We start from the raw sequence: 20,278 nt of genomic DNA on the forward strand, positions 1-20,278 counted from the left end.
TGAATTTTTATGACCGTGAAAACATTAAGCACATCGATCAAACTCGTGTTTCGAGAAAGACTAATATCCAGCGAAGATCGGCAGAAGCGCGGCGAATTTAAATGAACACGGTGCGAGAATGCGATCCAAAATCAGGGCTGCGCGGCCGGTGTTTCCCGTCCAGCGAGACACCGAGGCTCGCGATCAAAAAAAATCCTAGCCTTAATACTTTAATTACCCACTCTTAGCGCCGTAATTACTCCGCCAGGTTGCCGCGCCGTCGGGATTCCCAAAATTTCCCCCGCCTCATCAATTTCGAATCGACGCGCCGAACGGAGCCATCTGCCGACCGCGCCGGCCGGGACGGACATGGGAAAGTCTCGGCCAACGATTAATTAAATTTTTTTTCTCCTCCTCGAAAATTTGAATCTTGTTTGCGCCATCAGTGTTAAGCAATTAGCATTGACGCATACTTCGGTACGCGTTATGATTTTGATAGATGAGACTATGTTCGAAGGGAGGAGCAGTCGGCGAAAAATTTTAAGGTTGGACGTGCGCGGAAAGCACGGAGGTGGTCCGAATGGCGAACTATCTCTGAAGGTTTCAGTAGATTTAAGTTGTACAGTGCATCTGTCTCTGAGAAAATCGGCAGATTAAACCCAATAAATAACATTTTGATCCAAAATTTTTGATGAAAATGAAAATCCCAGATTGAACAATTAAAACAGGCAAAAATGTGCAATGAAGAAATAAACCCGGCCGTGGAAGCCGTACTTACGGGCTATATAGACATACCGTCCGCGTTCTGGGTTCAGAGCCGAGAGTTCCGGGCGTAGCACCGGTGCAATCGAAGCTACGGCTCCAGCACCCGGAACTTTCGGCCTCTGAGCCGGAACGAACGGTATCTCTATAAAGCGCGTAATTTTTTTTCAGTGTGCCACATTTTCCGATCGCGATTTCTTCTCTTTTTGTCAACATCAGAATAATTTTGTAGAGATTTGAAGTGAAATTCGGATAATTTACCGTACACTTTTTCGTTAAGATCCTCGAAATGCTCAGTCAGATCTGAATAACATTTCAAATTATTTATGGTATGTTTAAACTTTCTCTGGGGTTTTCTCAGTTGATGGCTTTGTTTTGAAATTCTAACGGGATCAGCATACTGACGATGCAATTTTAAATTGAAACGACGTGCAAAAACAATCGATTTCGTAGTAAAACCAAGAAAAAATTGTAGAATTATCTCATTGCGAATTCCATCATGCATGATAAACTCTAGAAGTTTAGACCGAAAATAATTCCCCAAAACTTCTCTCGCAGCTTCAGCTCGCGACGAATTTCGAAGAAATTGATCCAGTATTTTCCCTGCGTCTCCCTCCTGTTTTCGAAGTTCGCAAACGACGTCGGGACGTTCCCGACCGGCCATTGATTCGTATTTGCGTTCGCTCACCGGAATGTTGGTGCGCTTGCTCAGGTTTCCACCGACGCGTGGCTCCGCCCCTTTTTTTGCCGCGAGGTTGGTAATGCCGGAATAACCGCGCGCATGCAGATAATGCCGCGTGCAATTCGCCGTCGCACCGACATGCGCTCTCACGATTTGAATTTGATGACGACCGAATCCGCGTCTTCGAGGTGGGATACCATCGAACTCGCGAGTTCCAAGTTTTTTCAATGCGACTTCCATAGCGTTACAGTCGGCACTGTGTTCTCACAAGATGATGAAGTAAAAAATCATTCTAATATAGTATTTCTCCAATGATATTTAAATTAATTTAAAGTTTGAAATACATATACTACCCAGCTGAGAAAAAATGAGAAAAAAACGCTTATGGATGAAGATTATTTCAGAGAGAATCGAATTTAGAGTTGGCCACTGGCACTTTCTCACAGCAAATTAGATTCGGGGAAGGAAGAAGTGTTGATAAGATGAGGTGGAGTCCACACCGAATGAGTCAACGCAATTTTAAACTGTGACAGAAGATCCGCCATCTTGATTCCTCCATTTACTTCACACGTAAAAGTGACGTCAGACGATCTTCTGTCGCAGCCTAGAAGTGCGTAATCTTATTTTGCGTGTACTTTCATAGTCAACACAAATTGATATTTAGCCTTCAATTTTTGAGGTAGGCCGGATAACATCCTCCGCGCAGCAATAGTTATCTACACGCGAATATTGATATTTTAATAATTCCTGCTTTACATAAAATTATGTACGTGTGCTTTACAGATTAGCTGAAGTACAAGGATAACAGTCGGATTTCAATAATTTTGAAAAAAATTATGGCAGAATAAACTGATAGGATTTATTTTAAAACCTGGCTGGAGAAAATCGAATTCCTCCTGGACTGACAAATGGCGCATAGGTCGTCTGAGGAGTTTGAAAAATCCTTATGAAATCATTGTAAGGTCATATTTCTAACATTAAAAAAGATCGTTCGTTGCATCACTTCAAGGAAACAGAAATCGAACATTGAGCTCCCAGACCAGAAACCCGAAAAATAAACGAAACGAAAAATAGGTAACTCTAAACTCTAGCCGCTCTTTTTTCAAGATCTCGCACCATCAACCACCGAGTTTCGAGATTAAATTGAGCCAGGAACAACCCCTTCCTTCACTTTCTTTTCACCTCCATCCTTTCACCTTCGGAATTCCACCCGATAAATTACTCCAGGGCGAGCGCAAAAGAGAAAAAAAAAACACAATGAACTCTCGATTTCATCCATCACCTCGAAGAAAAGCAGATGCAGCGAAAATGGAGCTCCTCAAAAAAAATACACAATTACTCCGCGATGAACTCTTGGTAACAATTTAATCACTTAATAATAGGCAGCCCCGCGTCGTAGCCAGCAGCGGTGGGCTACAAAGGGGTTAAGTATTCCGGGTCTCAAAAGGAACCACGTGGCCTATCGCGTGGGTTTAAGGTTGCGACCAGCGCGCGCCGGGCCCGGCTGGGAGGGTTCCAGTTATTTATGAAAGTGAAAGGGTTGGCTCCAATACTTCCGGGTAGTTTTTTTTCGCGTTGGCCTCCCTCTCGGGACGGACGCGAGTGGCGCACGCGCGTTACCTGCGTTACCTTCAGCTGCGCGGCGCGCGCGCGCGATTGTTGTTGTTTGACCCTTTTGCGATTGTTTTAAGCCGTTCATCTGCTGAGCACCGTTATTCAGCGGCGTCAGCTGGGCTTGTTTGCGCGTCGATGAGGTAATGGGTGCCGATTGGCCTTACGGAACGGGTTTATTGGTGACTTGGCGAAGGAGGATACTTGAGAAGGGACCGTAATCATGGTTGTTTCTTAATCAGCTCCTTTCCTTGGGAGACCCTTTATGGTTTACATTGTGACTTGGGAAGTTTAAAGATACTCAAACGGACAATATTTACAAACTTTTAGTTCGATATATGAGGGAAATAGATCCTTGCTAGGGATTGTGATTATTTGCCTGTGCAAAAAGTAAAAAATACAAGAGAATTTCGTTTTCTCGACATTTTGGTATCCTGAACATGGCGAACTGAAATTAAAAATAAACTTCTTTATACCAGAAGAGACCATGCCCAACGAAATCGTGAGCATAAGATTTAGGAATCTGCTTATCTTCGTTTGATATAATTTATGCTTCCAAAGCTCCATTCAGCAAAAATGCGTCTGAATTGATTTCTTTTTTAAACCACTTTCTTGAACTCCCAACTTCAAGTATTGTAACTGACAGTTTGGTTTGGATTTTTTCGGGAGTTTTTGTCTCAAAGTGGTCGTAGAACCAATTTTAAAAATTCTTGACTTCCTGTAGACTTGGGCCCCTTCTGCAATTGTTTGATTGCATTTTGATCTCTATTTTTCTAACTCCAGATGATATGTGTTGTGTGAATCTCTCCATACTTTAAAGACGTATCCTCAAGTCAGACGGACAACTCCCGTCGAGGCTCTCACAATTCTTCATTTCCTAGACTAAGGAGCGTAACTGCGTTTCGTCTTTGTCAAATTTTCTTCCATAATTATTATTTTTACTCGATAACGATCGGACGTTTCACATTGAAAATTTCACAGATTTTTCAATCGAGTACAGAAAAAATGCACCGAAATTTCGGTCAGAAATGCACTGTTATTTTCGTGTGAATGAACATAATTACGTGGGTAGATTTTGCAACCTCGGAATGGAGATACGTTGCTTCGTCTGGGAGACGACGAATTGCGGGGAATCATAGCAAAGTGAGGCCGGTGGCAATGGGCACTTGTGCACTTGAATCGGTCGAAGTCAAAACCCAACAAATGCATCTTTTAATGAGCTCCGAGGTCCATAAAGACGCGTACATCGTAGGGCTCATGAAATGATGGGCATATTCGGTGTTGATTCACTCGGACAGTCGGGAGTCATTACCATAACCCGGGCCCGGGCGAACGTATTAATTATGCAATATGAATTAAACTGTTATAAAACCGCCCCCCGCCCGCCCCGCGCGGCCGGCCACCGAAACCACAATTATTCCTAAAGAGAACTATTTTAATTAGTTTTTTGTTTCTAAATTGTGCGCCGCGTTATCACAGCTACTGGGCCTCTTAATTATTATACTGAGCTTCAAACCGGCCCGATTCGTACCTCCATCCGCTGCACTCCCTATTTTCCTCCGTTTACAGTCCGACGCTCAGTAGAAAGGATCTATTTTTCTTCGGATTAAAAATTATCCATCACGGCGGATAATACGCGATGCATTATGTATCCATACTATAACATCATAGATTGAGAATTAGGCTGTATCTATTTTTTTTTTTTTAGTTCAAGTCGCTGTATCTAAGAAATCACTATTATTTATGCGTTGGCAATATTAATTAACGACAGCGTGACACCATTGCAACTTAATTTTAGGATCTTCCGGGGAAAAAATTTCTCGAGGGATAGCTAAGCTTCAAAAATCCACTGGAAAAAAAAGAGTCTCTTCGATCCTAAGTCCAGACTCTTAAAAATTTAACAAGGAATTCACTATTGATTCTTTCGAATTTTTGCTTGAATCGAGAAACAAGCCTCTTAATTTAAGCGGATTTCCTTTTGATTCAAACTAAAATCCGATTGAATCGAGTGAACTATTTCTTGTCAATTTTTTTAAAAGTCAGGACTCTTCATCCAAGAGAATTTTTTTTTCCAGTGTCCTCAAAAATGCACTAAAATTGACTATATCCCCCATAGAGGAAACTAAAAAAGAAACATAAATTTCTGATGTTCTAATTCTAAGAAATTGAATGATTTTAAACAGAACAATTTTATACACAGATCGAACTTTCAAAAAGTTATTCTCCCTTGAAGGTAAACGTTGTACGTTTTTCAGTCCCTTGAATGCATATGTTTATGCCCCTCTGTAGTGACAGACTCAACAAATCCGTAACAAACTTTAAATGGGACCGTAAGCAATTAAAAATTGTGAATCCTGAAAACATGCGAGACTTTTGTCCGCCCACTGAAACCGAAACTATGCTTTCGTGTGCATTGAAAGTGCATTTCCAGGGTCTTACGGGTCACCAAGCCAAAATTCTTACCTAATTCACCGACCTAATTAAGTAATTACGCGTCCGTGGACCACGAAATAATGATCGCAGCGCAAGGGCTAGAAAAGTAATCTGCTCACTTCGTGTCTCATTTCACGGTTGAAGTTTTTTCGTGGGTGAGCCCACAGTGGGCTCACCGACAATGACCACATGCGGCTAATTTATTCATCTCGTTTTTATTTTGAGCCCAGGATTCAAATTTTATTCTAATCTCACAGGTTTTATTGTTTGACGTCTGTTAATTTCCTTCACCTGTGCCAAAGCACCCTGGAAACGCAGTACGTATCATTGCGGTGACGTTTGAGCTCTATTTATAGAATACGCCATGTACCATGAATAATAAAGCATGCGGGAAGTTGGTGTGTATCAAACTGGGTATAGAATATATACCAGGATCCGATTCGATACTAAGAAAACCAAATTAAATTTGAGAACTTTAAAATAACTAATGCTCGAGAATTAATGTGAGGATGCCATGATTAAAATCTTTTAGCCCTGCAATTAAAATTAGATTTAGATACTGGTTTTGAGGAACGGAACAATTTTCGGTCGAGACAACCAAATTTTCCGGTCACAGGAACCGATTTTTAGGTCAGGTGACTAAATAATTTGTCAGCCGTAATAAGACTTACTTCTTCACTGAAGACTTCTGATATCTGAACGGAAGATCGGTTCCTTGAACCGAAAACTTTCATGTTCTATATGGACCGAAGTTCGATCCTTACAACCGGAAACCGAATCTTCAACGCTACGCTTTTGGAGTATGTGCTACTCGCACCGGACGAAGGGGACATGGGATATTTCGCTCTGAGAGCTATGCAGAATTGCGGGGACTCGGGTAGCGCGTCGAGATAGCCGTGGTCATAACGTGGCCAATTTGTTTTGATAGCGATAGGAAAAGGAGAGTCCGCCAGCTGGGCCCCCGCGTGAGCGGAATATTCAACAATTTTCGAGTTATAATGACGAATGCCTCAACCGAGGACGTTGCCGAAGTATACCCGCTTCACAATTCCATAAGTAGAACCGTTCGTGCGTTTAATTCGCCTCTCATTGCTTTTTTCCTCGATGGGAATTTCTTCCATTTCATTAGAATACGAAGGTTTTAAAGTTCAATATAATTTTGGATATATTTTACAGTGGGGAACTACTATTTTTGGCTCATTTCAGAAACAACGGAGATGCAATTAGTTTCCTCTGTAAGTAGATGCTTTTGAAGGTGAATCAGAAATAGTAGCTCCCAATCATTGCAAAATATATGGTCAATTTCTCGTTGAAAAACTGATGCATTTTCAGAACATCAGTTAGAAGTTATTCTCGTAAGATTAAGGCGAAGAGTAGATAAATATTCGAGCATCACGTTGTCGATTTTGCCTACCTATAAAATTGAAGGCTTTTTTCGTGATCGGCAGTTTTTTTTGTTCTGTTCCATTCGGTCCCGCGATGAGGTATGAACGCATTCTATCATCTCCAGGTTCCACTCTTAAATTGAAAAGTTCCTAAGTTGTAAAGTGTGTTTTATCATTAGGTACGTAATTCAGCTGTGAGGAAAAGTGAACGAAAAAGCGAGTCAACGAACGGTTGCTTTCGTTGATATTGATATGTCCGGGAAGGAAGTGACGGAATTGTTGAGATTTTTATAGCAGCGGCAACTCCCGGTGGGGAAGTTTTTTGAATGACTGTTCGCCCGTTGTAGCTGGCAATCGACCTTCTTTTCGATTTGGTGACACCTCGACGCATGCATACTGACGCCAAGTCAAACTCACTTGCAAAATCAAAGCAAATCAAAGAGCCCCGATCAAACTCAACTCCTGAGGCAATTACGCGAAGTGTCAAAATCTAGATATCCTCGAAGCTATAAATGGTTCGTTCATGCTGCAAAGAACTTTGTGAAAATTCAGTAGATCAATAGCGATTCTATGCACATGTTTTGAGTCCTACATAATTGCTTTTGATTTTATGCATTTTCATATGGGTCCTTTCAGCTTAAATACTTTAGATATTATGCTATGAAATCGCCGGAAGATGGTAAACTATAACTGACTTTAATTTCCAAAGTATGATGTTTGCAAATTTCGAAGAAAGGGGCCCTCAATTTCAAATAAACTTTAGAGAATCTTTAACCAACCCAAGTTTTCATTATTTTAGAGTTGGAGAAATCTAATTTGTCCAGCCTTTTTTTTGCAATTTTTAGCGTCCTATTTGATCTCAATTTTACCTCAGTGACTAATAACTTTTTTAGAGTCCATTACATACAAACATGAAGACCGAGCCATGAATGTGACAGCAATCTAAATGCACTGTATAAAATTTTCCATGGTCAGAATTCTCCTAAAATTTTAAATGATCATCGACCGTCCCTAGAGGAAAACGGTTTTACCGAAGAATTCTGACAACACGGCTAAGCTAAAGGTGAGGTAGCGCGGTGTGCCAAAATATTGCTGTACATGCTAATTCGCCGCCTTTCTTTTCCCCCTCCCCCTTTTCGATTTAATTACCTGCTCTTCATCACTGATAAAAAATTGAGGTTAGGATCATCCGTCAACACCGCTGTACGAAGCTCAACGACCTTCGAGAATTTTTTCCGTTCCCGAGTGGGCGCGGGGGGTGGGGGCTTTCTCACTGCGGCCTGCCGCCAAACGGTCCGTGCAATTTTTTTTCGCCGAGCGATTCGGAACTCGCGCTAAAATTGACGCACAGTCGAGAAATTTTACAAAAAAATTAGAATGGAGCTCTGATTGGAACGTGTGACACTTGTCGCGTATATTAGCTTTCTCGCTCAGTTAATCATCTTGACAGAATTTATTGAGAGAAGGCTATCTACGTTTCAAGGAGGATAGAGTGTTCTATTTTTCGGTGGCGTGTTTATATGACGCAATATTGACCAGCCACTTTTCCCCAACGTCCAAAGACACAACGATGGGGAAAAACAATGCTTGAAACTTCCGAAAATCTAGTTAGGTTATTTTGTCGTTGAGTTGATAGGAAATCTCCTTGTTTCGGACGGTTTGGACGGTCTTCTATTACTTCAAAGCGACGCCTTGTCACTTCAAAGATATTTTCGGTTAACTCGACGAGAATTCTCGCACGGGAAATATTAACTGGAAAATTTGTGTAAGTGTATTATCACATATTGCGCACATCCTTTTCATACACTAATAAAAAACCTTACGATCTATATAGACATACCGTCCGTTCCGGGCTCAGAGGCCACAAATGCCGGGTGCTGGAGCCGTCGCTTCGATTGCTTCGGGTGCTACACCCGGAACTCTCGGCCTCTGAGCCCGGAACGCGGACGGTATGTCTACATAGCCCGTAAGTACGGCCTCCACGGCCGGAATTATTTTTTCAGTGTACCTAATATTCAAGAACTGTCGGCTACCGCAGGTACACTCTCCTTTGAGTGCTAATAAGACATCAAAAATTCGGCCAAGCTTCACCCGAAGAAAAAATGCACCTGATCTCTGTTTCGGGAAAATTGTGTCGGTGCACTGAAAAAAAAGGGTTTGGATTTTTGCCGGAATATCGGTGTACAACACCAACTCCGGATAGCTGATATGGCCCCAGCTAGTTATTTTGGATAGTAGGCAAACCCGATTTTGGGTTCTACGCTGACTCGGAAGTTTAGCTAATATCTAAACTAGTTCGGCAAAAATCTAAACCTGGTTTGGATCGCTAAATTGAAGCATCGGCAGCAAATTTTGGGGTTTGTAGCCAGGGGACCGTTGAAAAGAGCCCCCCAAAATGGATTATTTACGGAAATAATGTCTAAAACCGCGAAAAATAAGGTCCACGAGATATTTGGAGTAACTTTTCTCGATATATACGTGTAGAATTTTTTTGGCCTACGTCGGGATTTGAACCGGGGACCTACCTAACCGAAGACGAGGATCCTACCTACTGAGCCATGCCGAGAACGTAATTACGGGGACGAAAAACCCGCATTTAGCTTCCAATTGAGAGGGCAGCCAGGATATCTCGACCAATTTACATAGCTTTTGTTCGATTTTTATTTTAATGCATTATTTTACTTCATTTTATTTTTTCACTTGATTATATTATTTTACGTCATTTGCTTTATTTAATTTTGTTTTTTTAGTTGATTTTCTTTAGACTTCAGGTATTTTATGTATTTACTTTATTTTATTAATTTCCTTTATTTTATTTATTTACTTAATATTATTAATTTACTTTACTTATATTATGAATTTACTTTAGGTATTTTATTTTTTACTTTATTGTATTTTTTTAGGTAGGTGCTTCGTTTTACTTGTTTTTATTCAACAGGGATGAAAGTAATTGTTCATCAAATTTTGTTATAATCAGCATTTCCTTACTCTCTCTAAAATAGGAAAAAATGATGAAGGTCTTAAATAAAAAAGATTAGCTACAAGGGAGGGAAAGTGGATAGAATGCCTAGTCAAATTCTGAACACACATTATTCCCTTATTATGCAGTTCCAAAAGGTCATACCAGAAAAAATATTTTGCTCAGTTTCAAGGTATTTTTTGGTAAATGATAACAATCCTGGCACGGAATAAGAACCCAGTGTATGTAGACAGCATCAAAATAATATCACTGAAATTATTGATTTCCGTTATGAATTCATTTAACAGGTACTTGTGAATTTAAATTGAAAGTAGGACAAGCATCCATCAATTTTTTTATCATCAATCGATCAAATAGGTACACTACCCACCCATTACAAATCTGATACCTAAGTAAACTCAAATCATTAAAATACAAGAAATCAGAGGATAACAGGGCTCTGGCTTTTCATCACCACATAATTCTCTGGAAATTAAAATTTTGGACATTCTAATGATGTAGCATTAAATGGATCGGTTCTTCTCCAGACTTCTAATCCTCTACTCTTGACTCCTGAATAATGGGCACAGAAAAACACAGCTTATAGGAAGACAAACCTGGAGTCATAACCGGTTCCATGAAAATGAAACATATTATTAATATTGCAACTGAAAATGGGGCTAGATATGTAAAGTTGCTAGTAGGTGTATATGTACTTAAGTACTTACGAACTTCTCCTCCGGACGGACGAATCATTGTTGTTCAGTTATCTGCGAAGTAAGTTCTGCAGGTTGGAAGTGTGAGTACATTGAAGGATATTCTGCTAACTGTCAAATTATAGTTCCGCAATTTAATTGCAGTAAAGAGCTAGAAACTATAATGTTGAACTAAGCAGGTTTGATGGATCAATATTCTAGAGAAGATGGAGAAATGAGTTGAAATAAAATGATTTCAGGGCAGCCTTCGAAAGAATTCCTCCAGAACTAATCTCTGGTTGAGTCATATGAAGTGGTAAAACTTCGAACCTCTTTGCCTGAATTTGATTTTGATGCGACTTGGTACCTTCCTACAAAATACAGTTCATTTCATGGATATATTGGATCCGCAGTGACTGTTATGAAAAACCAAGGCGGATAAAGAATGAAAATATATTTTGAGGTTAGCTTTAATGAAAAATAAACACTTGTGTTCTGGCGCTGAGCGGAGATGTGAATTGATTTCTCAGTTGTTATACGAAGTTAAAAATATTACAGATGAGTTACCTGAGAAAAAATTGTCACCTTAAAATCTATGTGCCGCTGAAAGAAACCAAAATATTGAGCTTTGATACATACATGAGGTCCTGATTCTAATTAGGAGCGACTCGTAGATATGTACACACTGTTACTATCCCATGTATTCAAACAATAGCACCGATATCGAGCGATCAAACGATGATTTGGATAATGCTGATGTTTCTTGATTTAACAAACTGATGATAAGAATCACTGGCAGACTAAAGTCCTCCGGTTTCGAACGCGAATTCTTGTCACGCAGCACGCCGCTCGAACGAACAGATTAGTTAAACATCTACACTCTTGGACAAAGGAATACTGGTTTACTTGAAAGATTAATAGAACAGTAATGATGTTTTCGGATGTGTTTCGTTTAATGATTAAAGAATTAGTAACATAATACCTTGACTCACCCACCGGGATGGTGATATCAGTTTCTGTTGACATCAACTCAACAGCACTGAGACTGAGAGTTAAGTTCTACTGCCTTCAGAGAGCGCCACTGACGATTCCGAATGAGCGGTGAATTTGAAATAGCACAGCACTTGAGATAATTAATTTTTATTACTTTTAATTCGTCAACCGACTCGATACGACCGACTCGCGACGCCATTAGCATTTCAACTGAGACTGAAAAAGTAACGGACTTTTTTAAACGCACGTGATTCGTCACTGCACCTGCCTAAACAGTTTGTGACGGTATATGGCCAGCAGTTTGGATTATAGCCGAACTAGTTCAGCTACTACCTAGAAGTGGTTTAGATACAACATAAACTTTTAGGTTTGTGATGAATCTAAAATGAGGTTTAGATAGTATATAAACTTGGTTATGCTAGGAGCTCAAAGATTTTGTTTACTACTTCAAACAGTTTGCCTATTAGCCTAATCGCCGCTGAACTGACCAGTTCGGCTAAAATCTGACCCTTTTTTTTTTCAGTGTGAGCGGGTGGCAAAGGAATTGGCCAAGCTCATTTCCGGCCATTAAAAATCGGGCGAGGGAGGGCGGGGGGCTGTGGCCGGCCGAATACCGGCGGCTAATAACACACACGGAAGGTGGTGTCAGAGAGGGTTTGATAGGTTTCAAAACTCACTAATTTGCGTTTACAACGGCTTCGAGGAGCCCATGTTGTCTTGCCGGCGCGGCGCCGACCGCGGTGCCCCGGAACCTCGAATTTTTAACCAGTCATCTGTCCCGTTGAGAATATTTTGTGCAGGTCATATCTGGGAAATATGCAGCAATTTTGTAAAGTACCAGCCGTTCTGGGGGATAAAAAGTAAATTCAGCAGCCAAGCAAAAAATTATTTATCCAAACTCTATTATGAATATCATCTCAAGAAGAGAGTGAAAAGGAACTACAGAGCAACTCCTTGCGTTGATCGCAGACAATGACCTTTTTTCGGAATGAATTTCAAAGCTTGAGGGGGGATTAGCATCCTTAGAAATTCATACATTCACGGAACCTTAGAAAAAAAAATTTGATGCATTCGAACCATTTTCGGTACAATTTTCCCGATCCATCTAACCGAATTATATTTGGGTGAATTGACCCAAATCTTGAAATATGGTTTAGCCGAACAGTCCATAAAAGCAAATCAAATAATTCGGCTGTGCGCACCAATCAAATCTAGGCTTCATATGAACTTAATTTTCGTGTGAGGTACTACTTTTTCTAGCCCAGCAGCTCACACTTGAAGAAACTTATGACGCACGTTGCTTCCAAGATGAGCCAAGAATAGTTGTCCCTCATTGCAAAAGGTGCGGTCTATATCAACCAAGTATTAACCTCTTGTTCCTTTGGTATGAGTTACAATTTTCTCCTAGGGGCACGCTCCCTAACCGCTTCGCCGTCCCACCCCTTGAAAGCGTTATGCGTTGCGCGTTACCTTACATCATCTCAAAAATTTGAGACACCATAAATCCTCTTCACCTGCACCCTTAAACCCCCTCCCTCACCCTTCACGTATGGGGCGCCGCGGCGTCGGACCTCCAAGCACGACGCGGCACCGCCGGGGCTGACCACTGGCGACGCGACGCTCGAATCTCGGGACTGGATCTGGGAGCCGCGGACCCGAGGCGGCTAATAATCATGAATACATTAGGACCCCGCGAGTCCTAACTACCGCTCGCGTATATGCCTAGTCATCGCCTCTGAATTACCCGAAGATAACCCTCCCCCCACCCCCTCCACCCCCCCTCCGCCCGGCGAATCCACGCTCCACGCTCACCCTTGTCCTCTTTCCACACATTCCTCGGCTCGCGTTCATTCATTTTTTATGCTCCCGTTGCGGTCTCGCCGGGCGATACGCTTGTTGGATGTGAGGATCGAGGGATGATTTCGTAGATTCGGCAACGCCGCGCGTATTTTTGACACTATACATTTTTCATCGCGCCGCGGTTCCCCTGAGAGCGCCCCCGCGTCCACGCTAAAGGTCGTTTTTGGTTACGATCACGCGGGTCCGTTAGATTCGAGCGCTCGTGCAAAACGCCCCCATCCGAGTCGGGCATCCCCTAAAGTTGTCGTTCTGAGGTTGGAACTCCTGGGGATTTCCCGAAATATTTCGCCGGGAAAGCTCGGGAGTTTGCCGGTGGGAAGAGGGGGGTTTGGAAAGGATGTAGGGATTTTAAGAGGGTAGTTTTAAGCGCGCGGGTAAAAAGCACAATCGTGCTAAACGGTGGAGAGCTGAGGGTGATGAATCCAAGGTGGCATGAAACGTAAGAAAGAAATGAAAGATTGGAAATTTCAGTGAAATATTTCATGAAATGTCACGAGGCTGTGAAATATTTCATATTTTTCAGGGGCTAGATTATGCAACCCGCATTTAAATAGGCAAAAATAGAAGAAAGTCAAGTTTTTTACACTTTGTGAAACATGAAAAGGAACCGGTATTTTTCAATATTTTTCATACATTTCTGAAATTTCTTGAAATATTTCAGGTGAACTTTGAAAATTTCATTTTTCATGAAATTTTGCCACCCTGGATGAATCCCTAAAACAGTTACTTTAAGGTCGGAACTTTTGGAGCTTTCTGACATTATTCCTAGACTTAGTTAATATAGCAGTGAGTCAATAACGATCGATCAAACTTGCGAGGAGATTTGTAAAATTTCAGCAGAATAACAAATTTTATTTAAAAATTGGAGTGCATTTATTACTACTGTTCGACATTGAACCACTTTCATTTAGTGGAGATAGTGAAGAAATTGTCATGTAATTTCCAATGAATGATTTTTTGACCCTTAAAAATTTCAAATAATTGCGCAGTATTTTAACTTTACTTTAAGTTTAAGTCACATTCACGATTAAATTACCTTAACTGACCTTAGCTTCATTTTAAAATTTATTTTTCATGAAACTGCTCCCTAAATATCTTCAGACAAAAGGACACAAATGCCTCAGGTGCTCAACAAGAATTGAGACTCTTCCAATTCTCTCCAGTCAATAAATATGTATAAAGTTTAGAAATAATGCCTGTTATTCTTTTTACGACACTTAGGTTAGCATTTTCTAGCGTTCTTTGATGATGTACATACTTAAGATCATACTCACCATTGTAGGCGTATTCATTCATAAGAGTTATAACAAATTTGTTTTACCAAAACTGATTCCGACGATGATGTTTACTTTTCTACCTCAGCGTTCAAGTCTCCAAAGCTATCATTGATCAGGCTCGCGTGAATCATAATCATGATCGCAAATCTGAAACTTTTGCCTTCTTTTTGTCCAAAAATAAGTCAATTTCTTCTCTAGTACCCTGTGCTTGGCATGAAACTACCCTTATTCGTACCGCTCACCGCCCCTGCAAGGAAACAAATAAAGATCGCAATTTTTGTCGCAAACCTAGAACTTTCGGGGTTTTTTTTTTCGTCCAAAAGTAAGTGAATTTTTTCCTCGGTACCCCGAGCTCGGCATGTGGCAACCCCGAATCGCACCATTCACCGCCGCCACCGAGAAACACATCACGATGTCATTAGGCCGAAGCGTCCGCATCTCCAACTCAAATCCCCCCTCCCCCACCCTTAGAGTCCGGCTGCTTCTTTGATTAATCATCCAAGACCAAGCGCAGGCTAATCGATTCATGATTTGAATAAGCCCGCTCTTTGGACACCCTTGCCCCCCCCCCTCGGGGGGCCACCTTCGTCCCCCTCCCATCTTGATTACAGGCTCTCGCACCTATTTCTGACCTAATATTGCTCAATCCTCTCTGGAAGATTTGTTTCGCGAGTGTTGCGAATTACGCATCGTAAAAGGTCGAAAAAACTATGACTGTGGTTACATCATCTGAATTTCCTTGTTTAGTCCTCCGTTTGATCAAAGTGAGCTTGCAATGTATACGTGGTCTCAATTTTGTGATCATTCTTACTCTAAGGTGTCGTAGGGTATTGGGAGGGGCGGACCTAATTCTGTATCCATGTTCCGCCTCCCTCCATCTTCTAAGAAATTTTGAAACAGTCCCTCTTTAACAGTGATATGTCTTCACATCAAAAGTTTAGGATCAGTTCAGCCCTTCCAGCTAATCCTTAGAAAGTATGGCGATATCATATATAAAATCATTCAGTGCACGCACTTTGATTCCGTTCGACGTTTTTGACCATTTTTTTACTCGATGATTTTTGTAAACTTCTCCTATTTGCAACAGTGAAAATATCCGCCGACTCGCAGTTTATGTAGACTTTATGATCTTTCTTGCCTCCTGTAGACGCGTTCAGGTAAATCCGTGATACTTTCACCGCAAAATACGTCTTAAATTGAAAAAAATCTCAAAAATTTGATTTCATTTTAACAAAAGTGGGTTTCTGCCCATAAATCCGAGGTTTCAACAAATTTGGGCCTCATTTTGCAATGAAGATCCTATATTTCGTCGATAGTAGTAAGAGTAAAACGCATAATGGAAGTGAGACCTTCTCTTCGGTGGCGAGGATATCTCTTCGACGCGTGTGAGTGTGATACTCAGAATATGCGCGGCATCGTTGCCAAAATTAACAGAATCTTTAAACTTGCACACTGCACAGTTGTACACTACCTTAAAGTTATAATTCAAACGAAAGTAAGGCAACCCAGTCTCGAATCTGAGTGTCACTCGACCTTGTTTTCCGGTCTCGTGCGACTTGGTTTTCCCTCTCTGCTCGATTTTCGGCGCTTGATTCGCCCATTCGAGAGGGTAACCCAGTTCGTATTCAAAATGCACGACGGGTTGCGTCATGCCCGATTTCACGGCGCCATGCAAATTCATCCGCCGCGAAGAAAAAAGAGAACTCGGCGGCCGGCGCTCCGAACGGATAGGCATGGGCGCTGGGGGCGGGAAGGGGGGATGGGAGGGGAAAGGGGGGCTCCGAATGAATGGACCGAAAACAAGAGGAAACTCCGGGAGAAAAAGTTTTGCGTAATGGCACTCGAAATCCCACGTCTCCCTCGACCACTCGAGACATTAGCGTTGATTGTAATTGTCGTCCGATTTTGTTGCTGATCGGTGATATAAGACGTCACGCGTTAGATTGCTTTTGTCATCTGTTGAAATGCATACTTATTATTGCACGTTACATGTTACACATTACACGTTCAGCATCGTTCTCGAAGACTTGACCGAGGAATCAGTGCTGGTAGCATGCATTTCTACTGTGTGTAATCCTTCTGGTGCCTCCATGATGGATGGAGGGTTACAGTTGAAGGAGTTGATCGACATTTTCGCGATTCCGAGAAAACCGAGTTTGAAATTGAATGATGGCACATGACATACCAGACTGGCATGGCGTGTTTTGCGATATATCCGTCGCAGGCAGTCACAATCGCCGGCCAATGCAAGCTCCGTACTTGTCAATTCGTCAAATTGCAATTACAATAACATCGATATAATAAAGGTTTCTTTAGGAAAGAAATTCAAGGCACGACCTCAGCGTGCCTTCAGATCCAGCGATACTCTCCGCTTTACCAAAGAGTTAGTTTAGTTGCTTAACCTTATTGCTTACATTTCACGAACTCGCGAGTGTGCTAGCTGGTACCATACATTCAAGAAGAAGGGGATAACGTATGTTTGAATTCAAAGCAAAATAATCTGTACTTCCTGTATCGTTTTTCACTTTAAAATTTTTTAATTTGTTGATTCAACACGAATAGATTTCAATTTGCCTGCGATTGCTAACTTTCTGCGACGTATCGATTGATTTCCCATGTAAACCTATGTAAAAACAAACAGGGTGTTCGCAACGGACACCTTAATAATCGATCTTTTCCACAGCTTCAAATGGGGGAAATATCGATCATTCACGCCTCGCCGTTGTTCAAAACCACCCATCGGAACTTAAGGATCCAAAGCTTGAAAAAGCCGCATACCATACCAGTGGTAAAACGACGGTCGATCCGACGCGATTACCACGCTCGGTGGCAAAGCGTGAACCATCGAATATGAATATTTCCCAATTTGAGACTATGGTAAAGAATCGATCACTAAGGCATACCCTGATAATCGATCTTATCCCATTAGTTTAAATGGCAGATCAATCGATTTATCGCAAAGCACGACCACGCTTGGGGGCCGATCAGCGTCGGTGCGTGTGGGAAAGCGGCCCTTAATCCGGCGTGACAGGAACACACGATGAACAAAACCGGGCCGGGAAACCATTTAAAGGCCTCAGATTTAAATAAGTCCTTTTCAATGAGTGGCCCGCGACGCCTCCGAGCTCGAGCCAATCAATCGCTGTTATTCGGGAGTCGAACCCGGGTGTTACACCTGTCCGCGGACAATCGGAAGTATTTAAATGAAAAGGAACTATATCCATTACGGCATGAGCCCTGCCAGGCATGTACTCTCATGGGTCTCAAGGCTCATGTTTGAGTGGATATGGTTCCTTTGGATTTGAATACGTTCAATCGATTCCCATGTCGACAAGGCGACTGAGACGCCACGTTGCCTTATTATCGACTAACTTTACAATATTCGGACGCACTTAAATCGAAAGGAACTGTGTCCATTGTGACTTGAGACCTATCATTTATGTATTTTTATGGATCGTAGGGCTCATGTTGGAATGAATATAGTTCCTTCTAATTTAAATGCGGTCATTTTACCTGTTCGGCCATGTCGAGGATGAACGCCGTATGAGCCATCGGATGTTGTCCTAAGAAAAAAAGGAAAAAAAATACGAATTTTCTGAAAAACTTGTATCAGTTTTTCTGCCTTCACTTTTTCCTTCAATCATCTGAGTAGGCAAAAACACGACATCGAGGTTAAAATAGTTGTATCTCCGTCAACGTTTGATCCAAATCAGATTTTTCGTATCGAGGATCACTCGAAAGGTCACGAGGTATGAATACGTTCACACTTTTGTTTTGCGGGATTCCCTAGTCCTTGAGGCCAGATAATTTTAATTGAAATTTAATCTAAAATGTCTCAAAATTTTAAGGAGAAATACTGATCATTTATCTATTAATGTTTTCAATATATATTTCATCAAGAGAAATGTGGCAACGTCTAAGTGCGCATCGGTGTTCCTCCTTGGCATGGTAATATTGAACCAGGATTTCACAAGTGAAATGAAAAATATGAAAAATTGCATATTACCATGGATTATTTCATGAAATTAAAAGTATGGAGACTTTTTTACACTTCACTTTTTCAACTTCAAAATGTAAAGCCACATATAATGAAAGAGGTCAACTTGAAACCAAAGTTTCACTTACAAAGAAGGAAAAAAAATTGAGTTAAGAATGGATCGTCATCACTGAAAAAGGTAAAAGCGAAAGTGGAAGGTTTTAAGATTGCACTTAGCTTCTGCATGATCTCTTCATCAGTTTAATATGCTCAAATTAATTGCAATACCCGTTTTCTAGTGACCCGTCCTGCGTTTAAATATTTTGGACGCTCAACATTCTTATACCTAACGGTTCTCGCTGAAAAAAAGCCAAGTAGGTTAATTAGCCAAGCCGATGTAAATGCATTTTTTGCACATATTTACTCAACACTTTTAACTTCGCAGAATGAATTGCGCTCGTAAAAAATTGAGAGCTAATACGCGTCATAATTTGGAAGAAATATTGAAGGTCCTTTTTTTTCTGTTGCGTTCGGACTCTGAGTAGCAGAGTGATTCTCATTTATTTTTCATCTGCTTTGAGTGTTCTTTTACCACGATGAGTTTTGTGTCAGCATACTTATGAGAGATTCTTCCTTTTTTCCAGATACGTGTGAACCTGGCATTAGGAGTAAATCCTTACATGGTAAGTTACTTAATCCAGCTAATTCTCATTGATTTGTGGTCTTTTTCCGCCCTTTTTTCCAAAATACTTCCTCTAGTTCGACTAACTCGTGTCTACTTTGAAGAAAGCCATGATTACCTCTAACATTACAATAAATAGAGTCCCGATCCACCTGAGGAGACATTGTTGAATAATAATTTTTGCGAGTAGAAACTAAAATTGCTTTTTCTTTTGATCGCCGGACATTTCTGCTTCTTTTGGTAACATTCAAATTACAAGTTAAAATCAAAAGAATATCCCAATCTGTTAATCTCAATTGAGGCATTTTTCGGGAAAAGAGCAGCGTATGAGACCTCTAATGCTGCCAAGATTGTTCAACTTACAGCCGTCTAGTTGTAAGCAACTTACCCGACAGTTTTGCCATGAATGTTTTCCTAAATCTGCTCAGAATTCTTCCTCACTATCGTAAGGACGGAAGTCGACTGTGAATGAATTTCATCTATCGCAGACATTATAAAAAATTGCACAATCTTAGTGGCATTGCAAGACTCATACGCCCTTTTACTGAAAAAGTCCTCAATTGTAGGTATATCAAGTCAAATTTTGAAACTTCGATCTACTCAGAGGACATGGAAATATTGAATTTTGAAATTTTGATCCACTCAAAGGAAGCCAAAATTTCGAATTTTGAAATTTTGATCCACTCAAAGGTAGTCAAAATTTCGAATTTTGAAATTTTGATCCACTCAAAGAAAGTCAAAATTTCGAATTTTAAAATTTTGATCCACTCTTTGAAAATCGAGCACCAGCCACCAGAGTATCGTCTTCTCCTCACTGTGCGCCCCGTCGCCACATTTCAATTTGCATCGCGGTCTTCTAAATCATCTCCTAAGCCCAGGATGAGGCCTGCGATTTTCCCAGAACTCCTCCGGTCCATCCCGCGTTCCCCCGTCGGAGTGTTTCTCGGAAACCGGAACAGTGCGGCCATTTTCCCCTTTTTTCAG

General features: G+C 41.1%; 1 protein-coding gene across 3 annotated transcripts in view; it reads left to right on the forward strand.

The window, feature by feature from the left end:
- LOC109031006 (uncharacterized) overlaps positions 1 to 20,278 on the forward strand; it is a 357,064-nt gene that overhangs the window by 225,709 nt on the left and 111,077 nt on the right. For all 3 annotated transcript variants that reach the window (XM_072297718.1, XM_072297716.1, XM_072297717.1), the window contains one exon: positions 19,257 to 19,295. In XM_072297718.1, the coding sequence (XP_072153819.1) occupies positions 19,257 to 19,295 (39 nt within the window). The remainder of the gene's footprint in view (positions 1 to 19,256; positions 19,296 to 20,278) is intronic.

The sequence above is a fragment of the Bemisia tabaci genome, chromosome 3, assembly GCF_918797505.1.
Source record: "Bemisia tabaci chromosome 3, PGI_BMITA_v3".
Classification (NCBI taxonomy): Eukaryota; Metazoa; Arthropoda; class Insecta; order Hemiptera; family Aleyrodidae; genus Bemisia; species Bemisia tabaci.